Raw genomic sequence first — 25,791 nt, 5'->3', positions numbered from 1 at the left:
ATCTGCCATTCGAAGAACCTCTGGAAGTGTCAGCTCAGTTTCACTTAAAGGATGGCAAAATACCTCTTCCTGTCTTTTGACACTGTGAGCCGTACAGAAATCCAGTAGATTTCCCACAAAATCCAGCCTAATGCGGCAGAAAAAAAGATTTTAGATTAAGGAATGATGCAGGCTGCAAGTCGTCTTGGCAGTGCTTTTATTTGTGTTAATTGTACTAAATTCCCAAAATTTACAACCCCATTTGCAAAATAGTTTGGACACACTGTGAAATGTAAATGAAAACAGAATGCAATGATACAATCCACCAAAGCCCTATTTTTAAACCAGATAATGGCAACATATCAAATAGTTGCCTAATTTTATTACACTTTTTATTTTTATACCAGCTGCATGTTTCAAAAAAGTCTTAAATAAAGCAAAATAAGAATGAAAGTTGTTTAATGCTAGAACAGCAAAACAGCATTCAGTTAAAAGGGGCTCTGATTTTACAAGTAAAGAATTTTTCTGTGGGATGGTTTGAGTAGATTTCAATGGATGTCACATTAGAAACATGGCATGGCTTTTTAACAGAAGTCACGGCACGGGCTCGGGGTGCTTATCATTGAAAAAAGTCTGTCACTGTCTCCACAAATGTGAGTTCAATTTCTACCACACAGACAAAAACCTTAAATGAACAAAAACCAGCAATCCTGTTGTCTTCTTTGGGTCTGACTACTTTGACTGATGTGTTTTCCCTCCAAAAGGAACTTAATCCTGATATGGATTCTGTCTCAATCTGATTTATTTGCTTTTATATGTCCTAAAACCTCTCAGTTTGTTGGCCCACAGGGACACAGAAATAAAGTAAGAAACAAAGAAATGTTTGTGTTTAAGAATCAGAACTTCTTCTAAAACATGATTTAAAAGCGTGGTTGGTTGCAGGAGGAATGATTTATAGACTGTCTAGCTTAGACCATTTTTTTCCTGTGTTGAGTTGATAAACTTCTTCACCCCACAACACAGCAGTTCAAGTATAAATCGGTCACCCACACCTGCTCGTATCAGTACGTTAATTCGATTTTCTAAAGTAATTTTGATGTGTGAATTTAGTTTTGTGCAGCAGATCAGTTATCTCCAGCATGCACTCGGTGAACCTGATGAATGTGCTATTTACTATGTTTACATCAGCCGTCAGCTCTCGGATGGCTCCAGAATTTAAGTGCAGTCTTTATAAAGTGGCGTACCAAGCAGGCGAGTGAAAGGAAGGGCCACCAATCATTTCTAACTAAACAGTCTACATAACCTCAGACCTGGATTCTGGGGTGCGCTCAGGAGCAGAGGCTGTTTCAGGCTTGTTTGGTAAATATTTCAGACACGCTTAAGCTTATCTTAGTCCATCAGATGGGTCAGAAACCAGGTGAGATCCTGTTTACTAAAAAAGCATCAAGCTTTGGCTGCATTTCAAATGGAGGCTGAACCCTGCAGCACTTATGCACTTTCTGTAAATCTGTGTGTGTGTGCATACTTCTGTGTGCCGATTGTCATTTTATCTATATATGCACATTTGATCCCAACTACATATGTGCACCATAAATACTTTATATAATGACATTTCCTGCTGTGGGAAAATCCATCTGAGGACGTTTGCTGTATGGAACCTTTTTCTTCTGTTATGTCTCTACTGTTGCTGTGTAGTAAATAATATTAATCATGTTTTGATACGTCACTCAAATCACAAATTTAATTCACGTTATTCACGCGGTATTGGCCATATATTATTGATACTCCACAAGCAGAATCACAATGGCAAAGTGCAGACCTCAAGGCCAGTAGTCCACTTTCCAATGATACCTGAGATTGTAAACACAATGATGATGATTGGTTGTGCTTCCATCCATCTATTTCCTGCAACTTAGCTGGACGCAACAGTCTAATGCTGCCATTCTACTAGTAAAAGCAGTGCTTGGTCACTGTGGCACAGCCAAAATTATTGTATCTGTGTGCTGTCTGTGACAACTTCGTGAAAATCGCAAATATGTCTGCTGCAACTCTGTCGTCTACATTCACATTAAACTGAAATCTACACTGGCTATTTGCATTCAAAGTCCAGCCAGAACCTCAGAGAGTACAATTGTAAATTCAGAAACTCCTCAATAAATGGTAATGTACTTGCAGTTTAATTGCAGAATGACATAGGCACCCGGTAACGTTTTTATATAGGAATATGACCAGAATACAACCAGTTGATTTTAGTCCCTTATTGGAAAGAGACTCATCACAGAGTTGTTGAGCTCATCAACACAGACTACCCAAGGCTGCAATGTTCTGGCACTCTGTGTTTACAAGTTATGCAGATCTTCACCAGTTTGTCTGAAAGTGAGTGCCGTCAGTCCAAGTTGGACTGCATTTGCTTGGAGACAGGTTGCGTCCTATCAGGTGCCCTGTGCATTCACCTTGCAGTCCAAAGTGGTCACCCAAAGACTGAAGATGCTGCAACATCAAACTCTGGGCAAACACAGATTTTTTTTGCCCTCTAGTCTAAAGAAGGTTGCTGTCTTATCTCTGCTTTAGTGTGAGTGAGCCATAAGCATAGTTAATATAGACCTCAGTCTCCCTAGGCAACGTGGCTGGGGAGACTCTAGCAACTTAATGGTGACATTGAGGTGTTTCCAAGCTAGCAGAAAGATGAAATCTCTTCAGCATACCCAGAACATTCACAGATGCCCAAACCAATCTCTCCTGGCTTTATTCAGTGTGGAGTATTGGCTGCTCTGCCTTACACCTCTTCTAAATGACTGAGCTCCTAAAAGATAATGTGAGGAATGGTCTAGCATATTTGGGTAAAGATTGGAAAAAATTAGAGATTTTGGTAGAAACTTTAAATTTTGTTGCAAAGTCTAATATAGCAAGAATTAGACATTAAATGGTGCTTTGAATTCTGCTTGATCAGTGCTTCATTTCTGGAAATCGAGCACCTTTTAAAGTAAGATGCATAAATGCATCTCCAAACCTCCAGCGCTGAATAACTGTACAGTGTTTAAAGTGCAGATACCAACATTTAATTTTCTTCTTTCCTTTAGCTACAAAAACAAAACCTCTGAAGTGAGCTGTTCTTCTTTTACAGCTCACTGAAAGTCAGCGGTTCTCTTTACCATACCTTTAAAGGGGACTTTTGACACTTACCTGTGTCCTGTGTTTTCTCTTACCAAGCGTACCTTGGAAGTCAGCACAGAGTTCCAGTCAGGTAGTTTGTGCTATTTGTAGACTTCTTGGAGCGTAGCCCTCTTAATGTGTAGCGGAGTTGCTTAAACTAGCATTCTTCTCTCTTTTTTCCTTCTGCTGCGTTCATTTAACCATTATAACTCAGTCTTTCAGAAGCAGTGCACATTTGGATCCACTCACCAGCAGCCAAACAAGAACTACAACTGACTGTTATGTCTCATTAGTGCCTTATTTCATAATCGGCATATATATTGGCCAAGTGGCTGTTGTTATGTTTATCCATAGTCAGTCTTCGTTATTTTAATCTGATGGAACGTAGAAGCATGTTACTGAAGAACTGACTGATTAAAGTTTCCTCTCTCATAATGTGATGTAATTTTGTGGACTTGAAGTGTAAACAGGGGTTCCTGGAGTATAAACATGCTTCTCTGAATATCTGGAAAGCAGTCTGGACTGGACTGAGCTGTGCTTGGCTGTGGGTTTTTCGGTGGGTGCAGCTGGGATTGGCTCCGCTGACCTAGGTCGTTTTAGGCTGCTCAGGTTTTTATGTTAGATTTGCTCCACTGTTAACACAGTTATTTTCAGAGGTATCAAAAAGCAAATTTTGCTTGGTTGTTGTTGTTTTTTTAACTTGACTAGGTAGCTGTTCTGGCCTCTTTGTCACTCATCCTGTTGCATTGGCTTTTCTGAGTGCGTGCTTTGACAGGACCTGTGAAGTGAATGTCTGCATTTCTCTGCATGACTGTCTTTTGTTGCTTTAGCAACTTTGATAGGCCAATTAATTACACATTTAAACTGAAACAAATCCACAGTTTGTGAAATTATAATTCATGCACGCTGGTATGTGTTGGGACACGCATCTATCCCAGACCAAATAGTTTCAGTGCTGGATGAGTGTGTGTGAGACTAGGTGAATGAGCCAGTGTATGTATTGCACATGCATTTGTATTGGAATTATTAACTCAAATTATGCATGTCCCATTGTAAGAAAAGAGTATGCGAGGCGTGTGTTCGGCACGTTCTGTTTCTAGCATTTTTCTAGATCCTCCAATTAATTACAGCTGGCTCATCTGGTTGAGCAGATTAACCCTCGTCTGTCTCATGAGTGACACACCACTGAGCTACTGGCTTGATGGTGCAAATATGTATGAGGCGTGAGTAAAACGAAGCCTGGTTGTGTGATTTTAATTTACCGAAAGCATAGATAGTCTTAATTGTGTGTTTGGAAAATGGGTCAGCGTAAAGCAATTTTATTCTTTCATGCTGTGAAAGAATATCTTGGTTTATAGAACACTTGTAGACTCTATAGTTTTCATATCAAAGAGCTAGGCGTGTTTTCCTCTATGTACATTTATGTACAAGTCCTCCCCTGTCTGTTCTTTTGTGTGCATGTACGTGCTTGTGTATGGATGATCACATGTGTGCTATTGAGACGCCGTCCTCTGGTATCCTGGTGGGAAGCTGAACAGCTGGGCGTTAAGCAGCTTTCACTCTCACAGAATCCCAGGACATCCCAGTCATAGTCCTACCTACCCCCATCCAACGCTTCTGTCCCAGACCCCATCAGATTGCCTTCTCTGTTCCATATAAAGACGTACTAAATGTCTGTACAACTACAGGACATACAGACCACAAGCTTATCCACAGATAAAGTGTGTGTTAACAATAGCCCAGAATTAACCACTGAAGGCTGTGATGATCTAATAACGTGTGCAAAGAAAGCAGAGACAACTGCAGGGGGTTTCGAGTTCTCTGCTGTAACTTGCATATCACAGAATGAACAGAGTCTTCGTCATTATGACTACATTTCTTACTCTGCCCCTGTTTTGTCTGTATTTTTCTTTCTCTCTCTCAGACACACACACACAACCAAACCTCTGGATAAATGTGGTCACATTTGCGTATTGGCACTGGGCCATCTGTCACACACAGACTGAGGGATCCAGGCCTCATCCCAACAACCAAATATAGTCAACTAGAGCAGCAGAGCACGCTGGGACTGATCCCCTCTGCATCACAACCAACCTGGGTCGCACACACTCACAATACTCAGGACAATAAAATAGGATTGTTACCTTTGTTGGCTGAGGAGCAAAAATGTGCCTGTAAATCTGGCACCTAAACTGATGCAGACCTCTGTTTGAAAGTATAACCTCCTCACACATACAGCCTTGGGTAACTGTAGAAAAGTGCTTAAGTGACTTATTTTGTTTTTGTCTCTTTTTGCTTGTATTTCAGAGTGTTGTCCGCTGCCTGTGGCACCCCAAACTTAACCAGATAATGGTGGGAACTGGAAATGGGCTGGTTAAGGTGTATTATGACCCCGTTAAAAGTCACAGGTATGTTCGGTTTAGACCTTTTACAGATAAATCTCTCACTTTTGCCTTATCTGAAGTATGTTGTGAAATTCTCAGATGAGACTTATTTAAATAACAAGTAATTCTGATATTTCTAACCATAAATCTGGAGCGCACAGGATCATAAACGTATTCTATGAAATATTTTTAAATAGCACCATGTATAACTCTTTCCAGGGGGGCTAAGCTGTGCGTAGTGAAGAGTAAGCGCAAAGAGAAACATGCAGAGGCTCTTACACAAGACTACATCATCACACGTAAGTTTCTCCACACACAAGTGTAGAAAACAGATTTTCCAAATAATAATGTGTGTGTTATTAATTTTCACCATCCATCCATGTGCTTCTGCTTGTCCAATTCTGGGTCATAGTTGGGCTGGAGTCTATCCCATCCAGGGTGCACCTTGGATGGGCTTGTCCACTCACCTTTTTAATGCAAATCATAAATGTTCATCGGCCACTTTATTAAGTACTGGGTGGGTACTGAGTTGAATTCTTCGTGACATATATTCAACAAGGTGTTGGAAGCATTTCTCAGAGATGTTGGTCCATATTGGCATGGCAGCATCACACAGTGGCTGCAGATTTATCAGCTGCACGTGGACGATGTGAATCTCCCGTTGCATCACATTCTAAAGGTGCTCTGTTGAACTGAGATATGAAGACTGTGGAGGCCATTTGAGTGCAGTGAACTCACATGTTCAAGAAACAATCTGAGCTGATTTGAGGTTTGTGACACACCGTGTTATCTGGCTGGAAGCAGCCAGCAGATGATGGGTACACTGTGGTCATAAAAGGATCGACATAGTCAGCAAAAATACTGAGGTAGGGTGTTGCATTTAAACGATGCACAATCGTGACTAAGGGACCTAAACTTTTCCAAGGTAATATCCCCCTTACCATTGTACCACCACCAGCCTGAGCCTTTGATACCTGGCAGGATGGATCCATGCTTTCTTGTTGGTTAAATCAAATTCTAAGTCGGCTATCTGAATTTAAGAGCATAAATTAAGACTCATCAGACCAGCAACATTTCTCCAATACTCTGTTGTCTAATTGTGATGAGCCTTTGTGCATTGTGGCCTCGGTTTCCTAGCTGGCAGAGCTCACACTGTGGTCTTGTACTGCTTCAAGGCTCGATTGTGTGTTCAGGGATGCTCTTCTGTATACCTTGGTTGTAAGAAGTGCTTATTGGGGTTATTGTTTCCTTCCTATCAGCTTGAAGTGGTCTGATCAGTCTCTTCCACCTCTGACATCAACAAAGCATTTTCACCCAGAGAACTGGAGCTCACTCAATTTTTTTTTCTTTTTTTCAGACCATTATCTGTAAACCCTAGAAATCGTAGTGTGAAAAAATATAGTAGATCAGTAGTTTCTGAAATACTCAGCTGATTGGATATTTGCATTAATGAGCAGTTGAGGAGATGTAAGTAGCGAAGTGGCCAGTGAGTTTATACCGCTTTTATCATGTCACCCTCAAGTCACAGACGATCTGCTAATCTGCTTCATACAGTAAGGTAGTGGGATTTAAACAGGACAAAAGAAGTATCACCAAAACAATGCCAACCATCTTCGAAATGTGACGTGACAAGCAGAGCATGTTTCTTTTCAGACAGAGAGAACTAAAATGCCAGTCCTGGTTTACATCCGCTCTGGCTTCTCTTTCTGTCTCCCTCTCAGACACACACGCATACACAAATATTCAGACACGCTTTATCTCATGACGGGTGGAGGCTTTGTGAGGAATTAGTGAGTGTTCAGGGTGTTCATTAGCAGATGGAGTTGGGTGTGGAGTATTGAATATAAAGCCGGAGGGGCACTGTGCCACGCGATGGCCATGTGGTCTTCGGTTATGCAGGATCACGCTAGGGACAACCTCCTCTCCCACCCCCGCTGGCGTGATCTGCTGCTGGTCTAACCACACACACAAACACTACCTGTCATGCTGTCATATCACCAACACACGAGGTTGTCATCTGTTGGGTGCGTGCCTCTCACTCCTGTGGCCCCAGACTGAAGTCATAGACCTAGAGGACTGTGACAGCTGCCGACTCGGCGTCGCTGATTGGCTTCTAGGACCCCATTCAAATGCCATTTATTGTTTGGGCTACCTTTTCAAATGCATCATGTGATTTCATTGCCATGCCAACAGGGTGTGAAGTAGACAGGCATTTGACTGCCAAAAGTGGTGAGTGACGCACTTGATGCCCTGGCATTGGAAAATTAGAAGGCACAGGAAGCAAGTGATGGCCCATTGAGAAAAGCGAGGGAATCTGTTAACAGTAACCTTTTTGCTTAATGTAGCATGGCGCAGAAGAATTAACACTGATGGGACGCCTGAATGGAAAATCACTTTATCTAACTCTTTACTAGAGTGTCACCTTGTAACCCCTGAGGATAAGAGCAGCATACACACTTTCTAACACAAACTGGCTTGTTCACACACACACACAGACACACACACACACACACACACACACACACACACACACACACACACACACACCACACACTTTTCAGGGCACCAGTTCACTCATGCACTCATGAGTTTAAGTACTGGAGGCCCTTGTTGTGATGGTGTGCACAAAGGTGTGAAAAGCAGTAGAGTGATTGTCTGAATTGAAACTTGTATTGAATATGCTGGTGTGCATTACAGCAGAAGAAGAACACAATAGGTGGGACGCTGCTGGGGGTCACCTGGGGCCTTGTTTATGAAATATAAGTGGTCAAAATTCTTGAGGGTCGTCCTTGTAGATAATGTTCAATTTCAGAAGGAAGCGCACCAAACCAAATAAAATAAACAATTATAGCCTGAGTACTTTTTGGAATAGGAGGTTGTTTTGTTGCACAATGCAGTCATCTAGCTCGTTGCTTGAGATTTGTGAAGCCTCTATATGGACTTGTACATGACTAATGATGTCAGACATTTGTATTTAGCTCAAAAATCAAGCGTGCTGTAAGTCAGTAAAGTTGAACATGTGGTCACCATCTGTGCACCTGGTGTCCTTCTAAGTCTATTTGTTCACCATAAATCCCCACAAATCTATCCAAAAATGTATTTAAATGCAGCTAGTGACATATTTGCACACTGTGTTCTCCATATCTGTGAAGATATTTGACAAACTCTGGTGATTGTTTTATCAGTTAATATAGGCGACATGAAAAACCTGTATATTCAACATTATTTTTGAGGAACGTGATGCATCCTGGCTCAGAGAACAGCTGATATGCTGGTTTGGCGATAAAGTAGATTTTAGATCTAAGGAAATAATTTGTGTACAAGTGCCTGTTTTTGCATGTACGCTGTGTATCTAATGCCAACAGTGCAGTAGGTGAAATCATGAAATGTGTTCATTTTCTTTCTGTTTCTATTTCTGTCTGTACTTTTTAAGGACAATTTCCTCGGTGCCTTGACTACTTATTTGTGTGGCAGTGTTGTGTTGGTCTTAGTTACCTAAGCAACTGATTGTCCTTGTTTACTCTGTGCGTCTCCAGCTCATGCCTTACCCATGTTCAGAGAGGCCCGACAGCGCAGTACACGCAAACAGCTGGAGAAGGACAGACTTGATCCAAAGAAATCCCACAAACCCGAGCCTCCGGTGTCTGGACCAGGTAACATGCTCTTTTCTTCTTCTTTTTTTCTTTTTTGTTGTTGTTGTTCCCTTTTTTTAAAATTAGTAATGCAAAAACCAAAAAGTTAAGTGAACAAGAAGAAAACGAAAGGACCAAAGGTGATATGAAAAGTGATGTTAAACAAGATTAGATTAATCAGGTTTGGCTGCAATTCAGCAGCTGTTTTTGTTTTGGATGTGAGTCATGTTCATAACTGGACACCTACAAGATTTGGTGCAAGGCAGATGTGCAAACCCGTAATTGTTGGTATTGTTGCTTGGTATTATGCAATCCAGCTGATGTCGAGCTGTAACAGTCTCTCAGAGATTTACTCTTGCCTCATATTTTTTAAAGACGCCTTTTAACACACTTCTACAAAATACTACACCTAAAAATAATAATAGGTACCGTTGTGAGCTGTGTTTCAATATGGCAAAGGGCCAGACAGTGTTTCCTGTATCACAGTATCCAGCTGGCTCACCGTCTCTTCACTACCACTGTTTTTTCACTTAATCCCTCAGCACAATGTCTTTGCAACAATATAATGGTTCCACAGTGGGGATTTTTTTTTTAGGTTCAAAAGACATGTTTAAGCCATTTGGAAGTTTAGGCCAATCACAACAGGTCTACCTTAAGCTGCACATGAGGCCAATCAAATGTTTTGGATTCAAGGAAATAATTGTTTTTCAATATATACCAAATAGTGTATGAGTCGTTTAACTCTTATAGAGGCTTATAAATAGTAAACACAAACTTTGCTTAAAGATAACAAATAGAAAGAAAAAAAATTAAAAATTTAAAAAATATATATATATATATGCGTGTGTGTGTGTGTGTGTGTGTGTGTGTGTGTGTGTGTGTGTGTGTGTGTGTGTGTGTGTGTGTGTATGTATGTATGTATGTGTGTGTGTAAAATAAATGAAACAAATAAAAGTGTCAATGAGGTTGAGAAAAAGACACAAGTCTAAACTGAACAGTCTGCGAATGAAAAAAGAAGATCCACTTCATGAAAAGGTGGGATGTTTGATAGCAGGTCCTGGGTTTTTAGATTACAGACGAACTTTATATTGTTTGTTTTTTGTGAAAAATGACTTTGGATGACTGCAAGGTAACGTTTGGTGGTTGGCCGGATGCTTACAAGCAATGGAAAGAGGTGCCTCTCAATCCCCAAACAAACCTATGGCCCAGCTTCAGCAGGAAATCCCTACATGTTTTAAGTATGCGTGCATGTGTGTGTATCATATCCTTGATCCTTTAAGTTGTCCTCTCTGGAAAGCAGGAAGTTTCCCCCCCCAAAAGTTCCATTAAGTGCAGTCAAATCCAGCCAACTGCATACGGATGCTGCAGCAAAGAGCCGAGCTTGTATGCGCTGCTTTGTGGAGGGACTAAAAATTAAATATGTGACAACCCGATAATTGAAGAAAGCGTAATGTTCCCATTATGTTTTAAAGTAGTAAGAGAGTCACATCTATATTTTTAAACAGCCATCTGGAACATCCTCTCTCTTAAAGCCTCATGTCACAAACTAGATTTTCTTAAACCTGAAAACAAAGCTAAGTGGAGGTTTGGAAGTCTGCTTTCCTCCCAGATCACATGAATTTAAGTATCGAGAAAGGTTACGCGTTTTTTCCCACTGATGCCAAAAAATTAATTACCTAACCCACAAATTTCATCACTTTCCAACATCTCATTTTGTACTATAGATTAATATGTAGTACATCAATATGAGTAAATAAATCTCACACGTCTGGGATTTTCCTGTGACGCCGTGTGAAGTCGCCAAAGTTTCAAAAATGTAAAATCCCGGTTTTCAGAACTTCAGCTCATTAGCTAGTTAAGAGGTCTAATATCCACTGGTGAGAAAAGGACACTCATCATAGCCTTACATCTGCTGTTTGCCCATTATGATGATCAGCTCATGTTCCTGTCTATTAAGGTGGGGTTAAGTGAATGAGGCCCCAGTAACACGGGCCTAGAGACCGCTCCGCAACCATCCGGGAACGATTGGCAGCAACCTCTTTGTGAACGCTTTGGTTGAGGTGGATTGCTGTGTTTGCACGGACATGCTGATTTACTGCCAACTATTCAAAGTAACACTTTACTGATGTTTAGGATTCGCTGAACTCTTAGAAGATGCACAGTTTCAGTAATTTACATGTAGTTTTGTATGTTCATGAGTCTCAGCTGGATCTAATCCACTAAATGTGTGCACTGACAGGCCGAGGAGGCAGAGTCGCAGCTCACGGTGGCACGTTGTCGTCATTCATTGTGAAGAACATCGCATTAGATAAAACGGACGACAGTAACCCGCGAGAGGCCATCCTGCGTCATGCCAAGGAAGCATCAGAGAACCCTTATTGGATTGCTCCAGCATACACAGAGTAAGAGAAAAATGCATGAATAATTCACACACTGTGTCCATGTGATGGTTCCCGTCCTGCTCACCCACCCACCCTCTCTCATTATCAGACAGTGTAAGATGAGTGTGTCTGCTTTTTAGTACTGCGAGGTGTCACATAGGTAGGTTTCTTCTTACCGGTGTGACACATAAATGTTTAAAAAGCTGTACTGTTTCACGCACTCGAAACTGCAGAGCAGAGAGCAACAGACAGTTTTAGATCACTATCAGGATCCGACAGCTATGTAAGCGTGGAACAAATCTGAGCCAAATCAAACAGTCTGTCTTTCAGACTGCAGGCAAACAAGCTCGAGTTAAATTTAGTATCCTTGTGATACACAGTGTAGTAGGTAAATCAGATGAAGTACGTTAGCCTGGCTGCTCACACAGTGGGCTACTTTTCACCGTTACAGCTCTCTGGGGGTTTAAACATTCAGTTAATGCTTAGAGGTGTTGCAAGCAGCTATAGATTTTTTGTTGCAATTATGCATGTTTATTTGAAAGGTGCAAAAACAAGCACTCAGAGTGAAGAGCTTTTGCATTAAAATACACAACAACAAAGAAAAAAATGACTCAATAGTATGCACACACCATAGCTCAGTGTAACTTAAAGCACATTGTTTAAAACAAAATGGGAATAATCAGAAATCTGACAGCATTTAATGGAATTATGTCTCATAAATCTGATGTTTGTTTTAGGAGAAAATCTACCTGGTCCCAACATCACCAGACATTCGTGTGTATTTTTTAAATCTGATGATCACCTTCAAATAAACTTTTATTTTCATTCTTGTCAGAGTGTTCTTTGGTCTAAGAATTTTAGATTATTCTCTGAGGTAAACTGCAAAAACCCTCCAACTGTGTGTATTTATCTTCACACACCTGCGTAGTTTGGATGCTACTTAATAAAGCTGCCGTGTTGGCCGTGATAAACTTGTCTTAGGGTAGCACAACGACATGCCAGTGCCTTTTTTTTATGGCGGTCTGCGAAGATAGTTGTACATTTTGTGCATGAATGTTTCAGTTTTTTGGACATTTTTTGCACGACTTTACCTTCATTTCTTAGAACACCGAAGAAATTTTACTAAAAAGTCACAAAGGCTGACGTTCCAGGTACTCAACGAGCCAAAGTCGTCACAGGAGGTTTTTTTTGTTTTTTTATTTTTTATTTTTAACTCACGTGCGCTGACACGATCAGTTAGTCATTTATCATAATCATAAACTTGCAGAGACTCTGGCCAACAGATCACAGGAGTGACAGTTGCTAAATAGACTCATTCAAGTCATTCAAAACATTTCAGGTTAGTTTAATGTTTTGGTGTTGAAAAATTTTTAATCTGGAAAGTTTCAGTTTACGGCCTAAATTTCAGTAAGCCATGTTTATTCTATATAGAGTAAAACTTTACTCCAGTGCACTAGAAATGTAACTTTCTCCATTACTTCTCATTTGCTCTGCTGATTTTCTTTGTTCGTACGTTTCATTGTTTTGCTCTGAAGACTTTTAAAGAAGCAGGTAAATCATTCCTCTTTGTTAATCCCTTTAGGACCCAGCCAGAGCCCGTGTTTGCAGAGGAATCAGAGGATGAGGAGCCCGACCAGGAGCCAGAATGGAAGAAACGCAAAATCTGAGAGACTTCAGTGTCAGTTCATTTTATACAGGACAGCTGACACGGTGGGCAATTAGTCGCAAGACAGAATTATTGTTGAGTACTCAGCAAAGGAGCATCAATTATGTTCCTAAATTGTACAGTATCTGTCCCCCTGACAACGCTGTGAAGCCTTTATGTGTATATATGTGCACTCTTCTGTGTTAAGGGGAAACCCATAAATCAGAAAGGATTTTATCATAAATATCATTTTCTTTAGGCTTATGGTCCTCTCACTGCAATTCATAAACTTCATAAACAGTGGAAAAACTTGGCTTTTTACGTCTGTTTAGATTGTATGTACTTTATTTTCATCGCTCCCATTGTCCTCTCACCCCACATCTCCAGCGTTTGCTAATGCCTCGTAAATCGGCTCCAGATTTTGCGGTCTAGAGCTGTTTGTCATTACGAAGAACAGTTTGCCACTTTGTACAAAGTAAATTACTAAGAAGTACAAAAAAAAAATCCATCCAAATTTACTTTGAGACGTTTTAAAGGCTTTAATGTTTCTACAGATGTACTTTTTTGGTGGGTTGCGACAAAACTTTATCAAATCATCTGTTTATTTTAATTAAATTTTTTTTTTACACCCACCTAACGCCTTAATAAAAGACTTGCATCCAAATGTCAAATTGTATATTTTATCCAAAGTGAAATGGTTTTAAGAGCTGATTAAAGGGAGATCTTTGCCAGATACCTTTTCTGTGCGGCTGTGGATGTAAAATACACAGCACACAGTCTTATGCTTTAAAATCAAAAAAACCCCAAACATGTTTTGCCTTGTTTCTTACAAATAACATAATTGCAAGTACAGCAATGTTTATTATGTAAACCATCGTTATGTTGAAAAGGTAAATTTCAGCAGTATCCAACCACATGTTAAACGCAGTATATGGAAGTTTACTCGGTATGCATCCCACGTACACATTTCATTTCCAGCGCTGAGCTGAGTCTTTCTCAAACAGCTGTTCTCAAGCTGAATGATGAACTTCCACAGTCGGATTCCTTAATTTCATTGTTTTTCACAGAGGTCCTGTTTCCCTGTGCATTCATACCTTTTTCTTTTCTTTAGCAATCCTTTGATTGACCTGGGTAGTGTCTAAAATCCTTCAACTGACAGAGAAAAACCACAACATACAGAGTTAATGAAAGCCACGTTTGTGTTCTGTGTACTGTGCATCTCTCTGGAATGCATCGCCTGCCTACAACGCACTGGCTCTCAAATGTATCTAGTTTGTAACAAGATTAGCCTGCATAATGACAAACAGGAGCCCCGCAATACGTGACCTGTCCACGGTGTGCCCCGCCTCGCAACCTATGGCAGCTGGGACAGACTTAAGCCCCGACCTCTAAGACCCTGAATTGGATAATAAAATGAATGAGTGAATGTCAAAAACTGTAAACTAATACTACACCTTTTTTTAAAATCCAGATCTGGCTTTTGGTTCATCTTTTTACCAAGTGGCTTAGAAAGGGCTATATATGTAGAGCAATGTGTCCTAACTAAAATTATAAGAAGACAAATAAAATGTCTCTGTGTCCTGGCAAGCATCCTGTGGCCATGAAATGAAACTGAAGAACCAGAAGAAGAAACATGGATGGACTGAAACAGTGAGTGATGTATTTAAAAGCATCTAGAGAGGATACTGGCTTCGTGGGAAGAGGCTGACGTCAAGCTCTTCAGTAGCAGAGTCCTCAGTCAGCAGCGGGAGGTGGGGAGTGATTGCAGTTTGATTCAAGTGGGACGGTTGATCAGTCCGTCACTGTGTGAAAAAGCGTCTGGCACGCGAAAAGGAGAAGCTCTGTGTAGGCCTAAAGGTAGAACCTTTTATAGGCCTATAAAAGACTAAGCTCACTCTCAAATTCAAACATTTTTTTTTAAATTACAGTACCATTAGTGAATATCTGGGGGGATGAATCTCTATTTATATTCCTGGTCAATTTCACAGATCTCGTTTTCATTTGAGCATCTTTCTGCTCAAGCAATGAGACTGAAGACAACCTCTTTTCTGCACTTAGAGGTAAAGAGGTGACCTTCAGGTTTGTTAAACAGCAACTAACCAGTTGTCCATTTAGGTTCACAGTAACCAGGCCGAACAAAGGGATTAGAAGGTGCCATCAGGTATACATTGCGTGCACTCCTTGCGTCTGTGTCATGACTCACTATCTGTACCTCTGCCACCTTCTCATCGCCATTTACATATCTTCTCTGCACAGTGGAAACAGACTCGAGGAGCTTGATATACAGTCGGTGGCACTTTTCTGCTGGCTTTTGTTTACTGTACGACTCCCGGGCTCCCGTTCAAGAATTCAGAGCAGAAGGGGGATGCCACACTGCGGAGGCCATCTCTCAAACCATCCTCGCATTTCTCCCCATTTAACCCAAATTTTTCACCCTCAATTTTGCTTGATGCCTGTGTAAACATTACCCTGCAAATTAGAACCATCTGGCACCGGTGGATCATTGTCGTACATGGCACAATACCAGGAGACATTTTCATTTAATAGAAACAAGTTTAATTCTGTAAAAAGTTATAAAATGAATATTGTACAAAAATAAAGTTTGCCCAGAGCTTTGGTTCTGTAACACACAACAAGTGAGACGACATGACAGTTTGTTTTTTCTTTTCCACAGAGGTGATAGCGGAGTGATAACAAATGTAGTCCTTTTCATCTTTACACTTTTGCATCAAAACCGGGGTACTAATCACCGATGAGACGAGTGCTGCAGTTCACACTCTTTAATGTATGGTGTGGAAGAGTAGCGAGGTGCTCTGGAGGCTTCTGGGAAGCCTCCACATTCCCATCTGGGAAGGCTTATGCACGAATCAGTTGTTAAAGGGGAAGATGATCCAACTGATGAGGTATGCTGTGATAAAAGCTAGACTTTTTTTCCCTGTCTGTGTAGTATTTGGCCTAAATTCAGCTTGATGCATTGGATTTGTTCTGTGTGGGGGGATTACACAGTAAAGCTGGCCTGCTTGCTGATGGGTGGGCACAGATACCTTGGTCCCTAATCCGTGTTAACATCAAGACCTACTCGAGGGCTCTCTTTGTTCCACTTAAAACTACCCCCTTAACAGGGCACACAAACGCGCTTTTTAAAGAGTCTCCTTTCCTTAATGTATATTTCTTCCTAAACTTTGGGGACAGGTGGCTGGACGGGTACACCGAAAAGCCCACTGAGCCTACCAATCATTTACTCAGTAATTCCAAAACATACTCCTTTGTTGAGTCCTTTGAGATATTCATATCAGTTGTGTGATGACATCCACTACAGCAGCTAGATCTTCCTTAAACTGCCTTTGCCGGTGGGGATATTTGGTTAAGACTCATGTTAGAGGATCACTTTCAAATCCCCTTTGAGGATAAAAAAAAAAAAAAGACCTGTCTGTCACAGCTCAGACAGAAACACGGCCAGCCCCGTGAACTTTAAGCCTACTGGGACGGTTATCGCTGCAAAGCCTTTTGCTCAGATTTGGTGCGAGGCCAGGGCGAGGTTTCAGGTAACGCGTGCTGACAGGCAGAAATAGCAGCTTCTGTACTGTGTGACTCAAAGGATGGATCGTCAAAGGCACCTGCAGATCCTTGCGAGACCACACCGCTCTCGTGTCGACTGCAGATTGAAATTAAAAGTCATTATGGCTTATGGCTGGAGTGACGCCGAGTCTGTCCTGGATTGTTGATTTTAAAAAAACAACACACACACACTTTATAAACAAACAGCAGCAAAGAATTATTTGCTTCCGCGTAAACATAGTGTTCTTAAAGGATGCTTTGAATGGGAGGCTGTACCCGGGTGACGTTTTCTCCCTGTCTTAGTGTGGTCACATTAGCGATAACGAGGTGAACTACTCAAAATGCAACAACAGATCAGCTCTATTTAAAAAAAAGAAATCTTCTATTGGTCCCCTCCTCTGCTTCTCTATCTTTCCTTAACGGCTAACAATGATCATTTGGATCTGCTTGAGAAAGCCTGGAATCTAAGTGACATAAATAAGCTTTGGGATCGTGGGAGTGTTTTAACAGGTCTGAGTCAGCTTGCATGGTTTTACTTGAGAAAATGCTCTACTTTGGCATTATCCAGGACAAACAAAGCTTTAAATAAATAAAAAAAAAAGACACTTTTTTTAATAAAATGGATTGAAATAAATAACAATAAGTTAATTCCATCTTAATAAATATACCTCTGACACACGTATATACTATATGTATGCATATAGGTTGGGTTTTATGTAGATGTGTTGCACAAAAAAAGAAGAAAAAAAGTCTTTGCTTAACTCCGATGGGGTTCCTTGGCTCTGAATGTAAATGCCAACATCCAGGCTGGAAGTGTTTCGATTGCAACTGAAGCTCGTCAAATCTCTGGATTCATCTACAGTCTAAAGAGCCAGCTGTGGAAAAAACAAAACAACTGATGTTTCTTCTACTCTCACCCTTTTTAGATAGCACAGTTGGCAAATCTGAAAGTGTAACAGTATTTAATCTTCTGCAAACTGGTGCACACCTGATACATTTTGTTTTGCACGTGTTTGAACAGTCGAGTATGGGATAAACGCACAGTTTCCTTTCAAGCGGCTGTTCCAGTGTCTTTCAGGCGGTCTCAGTACGCCTACCTGCTCCTCCTCTGATGACTACTGACAAAAACAACAACAACAAAAAGGAGACAAACACTCCCAATTTGACCTTGTGTACACATGTCCCTCTCCAGCGTGAGCTTGTAAAGGATATCCTTAGTCTGCTACATGCCGCTCATGTGACTTCTTTAAACACACCCACACTTCCGGGCAGAATGCTTCTTCAGCGTGTGATACACCACATTGTCGTCCAGAAAAGACAGGTCGTCGTCAAACGCGATCGGCCGGCAGCAGGTGCGAGAGGGTGTATCCTTGTCCAGCTTTTTGTTGTGCGTGAGGTTGTTCAGGATCTTGTCGTAGTTGGTCTCTGCCTCAATACAGGGGCCGCTACAGTACCGGAAGATCAGCTCCTCTTTAGTCTGGTAGCCCAGCCCCAAATCCGTCACATTGAGGTGGACTTCCTTTAGCAAGCACCCCCGCGTCTGCACAGATATACTCTCTTTCTCCTTCCCTTTCTCACCTCGTCCTCTTTTGCCATTTCTACTCCCCCCTCGGCCCCTATTACGCCTCCTGTCACCGTGTCCTCTCCCCTCCTCTCTCGCGCCTCCTGTGTTTGCCGCTCCTCTCTTTCTCTGCTCCTTCTTTCCCCTGGAACCGCCGCTGGTTTCCGAAGATCTCCGCAGTCTGCCAATGGTAGCCTCAATAAAATCCATTACGTCATCAAACTGATCTGGATAGGGACCTCCAATGTCATCTGGAAGAAACAGAAGGGAGAGATCTGCTTATAAAGCTGCTTTTATAAAGCTCATATCCAGGCTCCCGCTGACACTAAACAGTTTTCTGACATGTCAGCTCTACGATCATCAACTATATTGTAATTAATAATTTACTGTTTTGAAAGACTGCATGAGCAGATAAGATAAAATTTGATAGATCGTTGTGGGAATAGGAACACATCAACCACAGTGATAGTACATGACATTTAAAACATTGCACAACTAACAAAAAGACACACACACACAGACATGCGCACATTTACTGTAAGTAAGACATTATCTTACTTACAATCTCATCATTTTAGAATGAGACAGTCCAATCCAAACTTTGCCTGCTGGCACCTCCAAAAAGGTGCTTGCCAAGAAACTGTTCAGGCATTAGTCCTAAATAGTAATAGACATATGAAAATAGTATCTCTATTGTCATCTAACTATGTGCAGGAAGCACAATATTCGAATTTTCAGATGTGAAAAAATAACACTATCCGAATGTAGACTGTTTTTTTAGACAATGCACAGAAATACTGGCATATGTGCTGCTCAGACGCTCAAGAAGAAGTCTTGAGTGGAGGAATGCAGAGCAGTCCAGTCCAGAGCAGCTCAGACGTAGGTTTACAGGTGCCCTGTTTTAACCTCTTCCATGATGGCTGCTGTGTGATGAGTTGGAAGCTGAAGGTCAGAGGTTGTTGTCAATTTCATTTTCAGTTCTTTTTCAGTCAGAGATGGGAGGAAAAAAATATAGGCATGCAAGGGCAGACTTGACCTCAGATAAATAATGCGGTTACCCCGCTGCCATGCAACCCTGAGTCGTTAAAGGTTAACTCTACAGCTTAAGTTAATCCAGCAGGCTTTCACACAGGAACCGACTGTATTGATACAGTAGGCACAGGCCAATTACACCACCTAGAGAGATGCATTTAAATCTCGGACGGATGTAATTTTAGAACGCCTAGACTTCAAAGGCCGAATAAGAGGAAATCATATGCTTTGACTCATTCAGATGAGGCAGATTGCAGTCTGCTCAAAACTGAAAACATGCACCAGCACAGCTCTCTGCCATCTGCTGCGAGGAGTGATGAGGACTGACTGAAAGGCTTGGATGCTGCACTGTTACATGTTGATTCTATTACAGAGTAACGTCTCTCCTGGTTGAGTGCCTGCAGCTCCAGAAACAGTGAAGTGTGCATAAAGATAATGAAGACATATTGCTCTCAAATGAAGAGCTCAAGTCAGCGTGGGTGTGTCACCAAGAGGTCAGGCCGGCGGCGTGTGATGTCTGGCAGGTAGTGTGGTGTGTAACAGCCTTTAAACTGCAGTATCTCCTATCGCTCCTCTTTTACCTATTTGTCTGGCAGAGCGCAGGCCATCTGATCTGCCTGAGCTTCAGAGCCTGTTGAGCCACAAATCTAATATATCAGGTGAGCTAGGGCCAATCTGTTTAGACACACCTACCCTTTGATTTAGACAAACCCCAGCATCTCAGATGACAGGCAGGGTGGCTACAGTTTACACCTGCTAATCGACTAGACTAGCAGCAACAAATGGGGGGATTCGCTGTGCAAACCTTGCCGGAGTTTTACAGAGTTAACAGTTAAGAAGTTTGCTTTTTAAAAATCACTGAACACAACAATAAGATCAGATCTAACCGCTGATTTTCTGGTGTCTGCAGCTTCTAGAACTTAAATGAAAAAGAAACAAGCTTTTTATCTTTACAAACCAAAAAGACCCATTCCCTCTTTGGATCTCGATTGTTGCTTACAGTATCTGAGCATAGTTAATGTACTTGGGTTGCACAGCAGATCAGTGATGTAACCCCGGCCCAAACAAAATGAGGTGGCAGGACAAACTCTTGTCCAAATGTTCCATTCCTTATCTAGTTCTTGGCCGTGTTTCACGTCTGCGTGAAGATGTTACAGTGTCACGTTGATCCAAACAAAATAAATTCCTGCCCACTGTCGCTGTTAAAATGAGCATAAACACAGAACTCTCAGTCGGTGCTTCAAACTTTCCGGTGTTGTCTGTCGAAAATCCTCATGACCTGGCCCCTGTTCTCTAAACCACACCATAATTTCTGAGCTTTGGCAGATGGGTAAAGGTTACGGGTCTCTAAACTGCAGAGAGGCAGAGGTGAATATAAACAAAGGGAGAAGGGGGTAGTGTTGAGAATGACCCCATGTTTGGGACTGGAGCTGTTCACACTCTTATTCTTCCTGCTGGATTGTTTTGACATCCGTATGATGCAACCCAAAGTGCCAATAAAACGCAAATTAAGATCTTCCGTCTGATAACTTGCCTGTCTGACAGCCTTATCAATATGGGACTCTCCACTGTGGGCTCAGCATATTGCCTCGCTTATCACTGCGTGTGCTGTTTCCCAAGTGTAATTAGTCAAGGAAGACCAACATTACATATGCATCAAATCAACAGGGTAATATGCCTGGATTATATAATGGTTAATTGCATATTATTACATTGACATTGCTTTGGACAAACAGTACATCTCTTATGTGACACCCATACAGCCTAATTACAAATTCAAGACAGACTACACATCTTACAAAAACATACTTACACTGATTCTCCTTTGAGATCTCCTGCAGTCGGTGGTCTTCACGCTCAAACGATGGCGCTTCGTCCTCCAAAGAAGGCAAGGGCACAGAATCACTATAGCTGCTGGGGAAATAAGTCCTCTTGGCTGGCTGAGTGTTTTGGTAGAGAGGCCTTGTAGCAACAGAGCTCAGGAGCAACAAACACATGGCCAAAACATCCCATAACTTCATCTTAGACTCAGTTCCTATGAAGAAAGCTGCAAACAAAACAAAACAAGATAATATTTTATTTTAAATCAAAACAAACTGATGGGTATAAAAATGGGCAGAGTGAATATGAGCCTCCTCTAGTTTGTAATGAAGTCAGCAAAGTGTCTGAAACACTACTGTTGTGGCCAGACCTACCCTGACTCATTCTTTATTAATAACTGTGTCATCATGTCAAGCAGCTTTGATCCTCAGTTTTTTTTTCTGTGCATGTGCCGTGAACGTGAATATCAGAGTGAAGCTGCCAGAAAATGTTGATTCACATTTTTTAAAACAAAATAAATGAGCATATTGTGCCGTAAAGGAGCAAGAATCCACAAAAGACCACAAATGAAAGCTAAAAATAACAATGCAGGAATGCGCAAATCTGTGCGTAAAAGTACTGTTTTAAATGCGTGATTAAATAGAAAGCTACTGATGGCAGACTGGTTGTATTTATTCACGCTGCGTTAAAATCAGCCAAGCTCTTACTACTTGTGAGAGACTGGGAGGGTGCGCCTCACAGGAAAAAAAAATGCGCTGCTTAAAGCACGCATCGAAGCATTTTGGCAACGATTGCCTAAATAGTAGTGTGAGTTGGCCAGATGGCGAACCCCAAAGCTTACGTGACTCTGTCTAATGGCATGTTGAGTCTGCAGCAAAACTAAACAGTTATGCATAGATAAATACTGGCTCAGACATACAATACAAAAGTTCTACTGTCTTTATACGTGTGAAAGTCCCGTCGTTCACAGTCACTATTTGTTTTTTATCTAAATGCGCACAGACAATCCGAAACTATAGGCAGTATTTGGTGTGACACTCTGAAATGAGAAAATAAAAAACAGACTTACTTACCTTAAATATGGCCCATGCAGACCTGAAACTAGCTCGGCTTTTAGTGGTAAAAATCCAAACAGAAAACGCCACTCACTTGATGTTCCCAGCTGATTCCGCTGCGTGAATCATTTCAACAACCCCAGCACGAAAATTTCCTTCAAGCGAGTTCAATTTCAGTTTGTGTCCAAGCGGGAGAAAAAAGGCTGCAGTAACGCACCAGCTATGTTTTTCATATTCGGACTCAGCACACCGACCATCCACGCGCCTTTTCACACTTCAGAGTCCAAAGGTAGGTGCTGAACAGAGCGGACCAAGTGCCACTGCGCCTTGGGGGTACAGTTGCTGCCGCTGATTAATTGGATGCTACGTTTCCACGTTGGAAATCCGAGAGAGGGCCACCATCTCCAACTGAAAGGAGTCCAATGAAGACATCAGTGTCTCCAGCACACGAGCACGGCGCTAAAAAGTGCGCAATATGTTTGCCAGAGTGCCCGATCGTGTAGTCCGACTTTTGATATAACAGTCAAGAACCTCTCATATCCAGAAACTGCGTTAAAATGTCACAATCGCCAACATTTTATACAAATCTCGTCAATGTAAACAAGAAGCCCGGCGATATTTATTCTCCATATTCTCCAGGTCAGCTGGTGTCTATGAACCTCGAAGGGTGTCCACACGCATTTTCTTCATATTGGACTGAGGCACGACAGATGTTTGCGCATAACAACGCGCCGGGCGCAGAGAGCAGTTTGGAGAGATTTATAGTTAAGTGCGCTCTGACGTTTGGGGGCAGTTGGTGTCCGCCCCTCTTTTATAGATCCCTGCAAGAGCAAACAGTGGTCCACATATCTCTCCAAACCACCCCTGGAGCCGTGTTTGGAGGAGCGCGGTTTTCAGATGTCTTGGGGATTATGTCACACATCCTGATGTCCCCGGGTTAGATTTCAGTAAGCGGAATGCGATTTAGAGATGTTCTGTTGCGATCCATGTTTCTAACCTGATCTCCTCACTCTGTGCGCCTCGGCGTCAAGTTCCGTCTCACGGCTACAGCACGTCTCAAATGTGAGGTTACTATCTCACTTGTTATTTACTAGAACGAAATTGTAAATACCAGCAGACACTTAGCTCATGCACATATTCGCAATTTCTCGAACTTCAAAACTTGTTACACAGAAATTACATTCACAGGTTAACAAATTGGAGCATTTTGTCATTCAATACGCGGTTTTATATCCAGGTGAGCTCAGGCCAACACCACGCAGACCACAAAGAAAGGACGCTGCACTATTTAAGATATGGCACCCGAGAAAGCCTTTCCATCTCCTCTCATGATTTACAAGCTTCACTTGCCTTTTATCTAACGCAAAACTGAATTCCACCAGTAACCCAGCCCTTCAAGAATTAAAGTAATTTTGTGTTCGTGCGCCAGGAGAGACCCGCTCCAAATGCAGCTAGACACACTTCCAAGAAGCGCTCTGGTTTTAATTTAACACGTGAAATGCTGCTAATGGCTGTTCAACAAAGGGAAGAAAATCTAGCGCTGTCACTTCGAATCCACGCTGACCTGTCTGCTTCTCAGAGGTATTAAGGCTCATATTTGTTTGCTCCTGGTCTGAAACTTCTTGTTGATACATGCTTTCATTCAAGCATTTCTGTGCGCCCTGCCCAATTCTAAAGTGTCTGTATGGTACTGAGCCAAGTCTTCATTGTATGGATTCCTCTCTGTCATGTTCTCGCATGGTTTCATTGTATTAAATGACAGCCGTGAACGGTTCATTTGTCATCATACAATCTTCTCAATTCACATGTTATTTTTGTTTACAGTTTTATAGTGAGTCATATTGGAGCTCTTAATTATTTTATACAAGGGCAAGTCTCTCACGTGTGGTTCTTTAATGTTTTAATGTTACGATCTCTTCAAAAATGGCGTTGTTCTGCGTAAAGGAACACATGGGCCACAAATGAAGAAATTCCAAACATAGTTTAAGACTCCATATTTAAGCTTTATATGCTGGCTGATGCTTATGTTCACATTTGACAATGTAACACAATCACACAAATCTGCTCATCTGTGAAATAAAACTGAATAACATTTTTTTAAGGTCAATGGAAAAATCAGACTGTCAAAAAAATGCCACTGTGATGTTTTCCTGCCTAATTGTTCACACTGATCAAAACAGGAACAAGCAGGTGTAGAAAATGAATGAGAGACAGTCGGTGCTTATGTAAACAGGCTCAAATGTACGGATGTAATGTGAACTTGCTTTGAGCAGATTACAATAAAAGACTGAGTCACCTAAAAGCGGAGCCACTTGCTAGACATGCACGTTCAGTTTAGGGAAGGAAGTTGGGGGAAAAAAACAATTACACTACATATTATCTCATATTTGTTATAAAAGCAATTACTGAATAACATGATTATTAGATTAATTACATGTTTTGATCTTTTTTTTATTTATCTACCACACCCTTACAAATGGCTACTACACTGCCTACAACTACTACAACTACTACTACATGCATGTACAGGGTCCACTTGTACCTTAAAAATTGAGTTGGTCATCCATCCATCCATCCATCCATCCATCCATCCATCCATCCATCCATCCATCCATCCATCCATCCATCCATCCATCCATCCATCCATCCATCCTCTTAACCACTTATCCAATTAAGGGTTGGAGTGGGGGATGCTGGAGCCTATCCCAGCTGTCACAGGTAGTTGGTGTACAGCCTCGACAGGTTGCCAGTCTATCGCAGGGCTAGCACATTAGAGGCGATACACACAGAGTCACCAGTTATCCTAACATGCATGTCTTTGGATTGTGGGAGCAAGCCGAAGTACCCGGAGATACCCCATTCAAGCACAGGGAGAACATGCAAACTCCACACAGTGGGTGGCTGCATGGCCGGCGTCATGGTGCATGGTTAGCACTTGCCCCTCACAGCAGGAAGGTCACAGGCAGCAGAGAATCTTTCTTTGTGAAGTTCGCATTGCATGGAAAAATTATTCAACTGCATTTTTTTTGAGTTGAAACTGACAGAGCAGATTATTCAACCTCTGTGTATAATTTTTATGAGCAATTATTAAGTCCATATTTAATCATTAGATTCGGTCAGTTACGTATGCCTAAAAGGGTTAGAGAGAGAGAGATAGGTCAGGACGACAAAGTCTACTGTCCACAAGCAAAAATATAATATAATAAGATATAATAAGATATAATACCCATCTGTTTGATTACTGGTCAAACAGAACAAGAAATGGTGCAGATGTCATCACATGTAACGGGAAACTGAGATGGAGATTTTATACTGTACACCAAATGATTTATCAACATTGTGTCAGCTAGAAAATATATTTCAACAACATTAAAAATGCTCACTTAGGACATTAAAACCACCAGCTTACAGTCATCATTAAATTAAGTACATTCTCATTTCTAATGTTTCTATATCAGTAGGAAGTACGACACATGCCGTGTAACATCATGTCATTATTTATTTAACAGCAATCAAGCCAAAATGCACAAGCACTGTGTGAAAAATTAAGTAGACCTTTACTACTTCCATAGGAGTGAGGAGGGCAAGTG

The 25,791-nt window shown here is 41.4% G+C and overlaps 2 protein-coding genes across 4 annotated transcripts in view; one reads left to right on the top strand and one right to left on the bottom strand.

Moving 5' to 3' along the window:
- The window catches only part of wdr70 (WD repeat domain 70), a 42,441-nt gene extending 28,946 nt beyond the window's left edge, over positions 1–13,495 (top strand). For both annotated transcript variants that reach the window (XM_026173847.1, XM_026173848.1), the window contains 5 exons: positions 5,440–5,540; positions 5,736–5,815; positions 9,053–9,169; positions 11,388–11,550; positions 13,112–13,495. In XM_026173847.1, the coding sequence (XP_026029632.1) occupies positions 5,440–5,540; positions 5,736–5,815; positions 9,053–9,169; positions 11,388–11,550; positions 13,112–13,196 (546 nt within the window). In that variant the 3' untranslated portion in view covers positions 13,197–13,495. The remainder of the gene's footprint in view (positions 1–5,439; positions 5,541–5,735; positions 5,816–9,052; positions 9,170–11,387; positions 11,551–13,111) is intronic.
- Positions 13,496–13,573: 78 nt separating this feature from the next.
- Positions 13,574–23,039, bottom strand: gdnfa (glial cell derived neurotrophic factor a). Of its 2 annotated transcripts, none has more exons than XM_026173862.1 (3): positions 22,220–23,039; positions 21,139–21,372; positions 13,574–18,544 (listed from the first exon to the last, which is right to left on the bottom strand). In XM_026173862.1, exons 2-3 carry the CDS (start codon positions 21,344–21,346, stop codon positions 17,979–17,981), a joined length of 774 nt encoding a protein of 257 aa, XP_026029647.1. In that variant the 5' UTR covers positions 21,347–21,372; positions 22,220–23,039; the 3' UTR covers positions 13,574–17,978. The 2 variants fall into 2 exon arrangements, with proteins under 2 accessions (XP_026029647.1, XP_026029648.1); XM_026173863.1 differs by having other exon boundaries at positions 22,296–23,039.
- Between the last annotated feature and the right edge of the window lie 2,752 nt (positions 23,040–25,791).

Source organism: Astatotilapia calliptera, chromosome 7 (assembly GCF_900246225.1).
Source record: "Astatotilapia calliptera chromosome 7, fAstCal1.2, whole genome shotgun sequence".
NCBI classification, from domain to species: Eukaryota; Metazoa; Chordata; class Actinopteri; order Cichliformes; family Cichlidae; genus Astatotilapia; species Astatotilapia calliptera.
The sequence above is the reverse complement of the archived record's forward strand: the minus strand, read 5'-3'. Positions and strand labels throughout refer to the sequence as shown.

Bases quoted from the DNA above. Each gene is read 5' to 3' on its own strand.
- gdnfa (XM_026173862.1), bottom strand. From the start codon at position 21,346: ATGAAGTTATGGGATGTTTTGGCCATGTGTTTGTTGCTCCTGAGCTCT. The intron at 18,545-21,138 runs GTAAGTATGTTT...TGTTTCTTCCAG, and splicing joins GATCTCAAAGGAGAATCAGT to ATGACATTGGAGGTCCCTAT.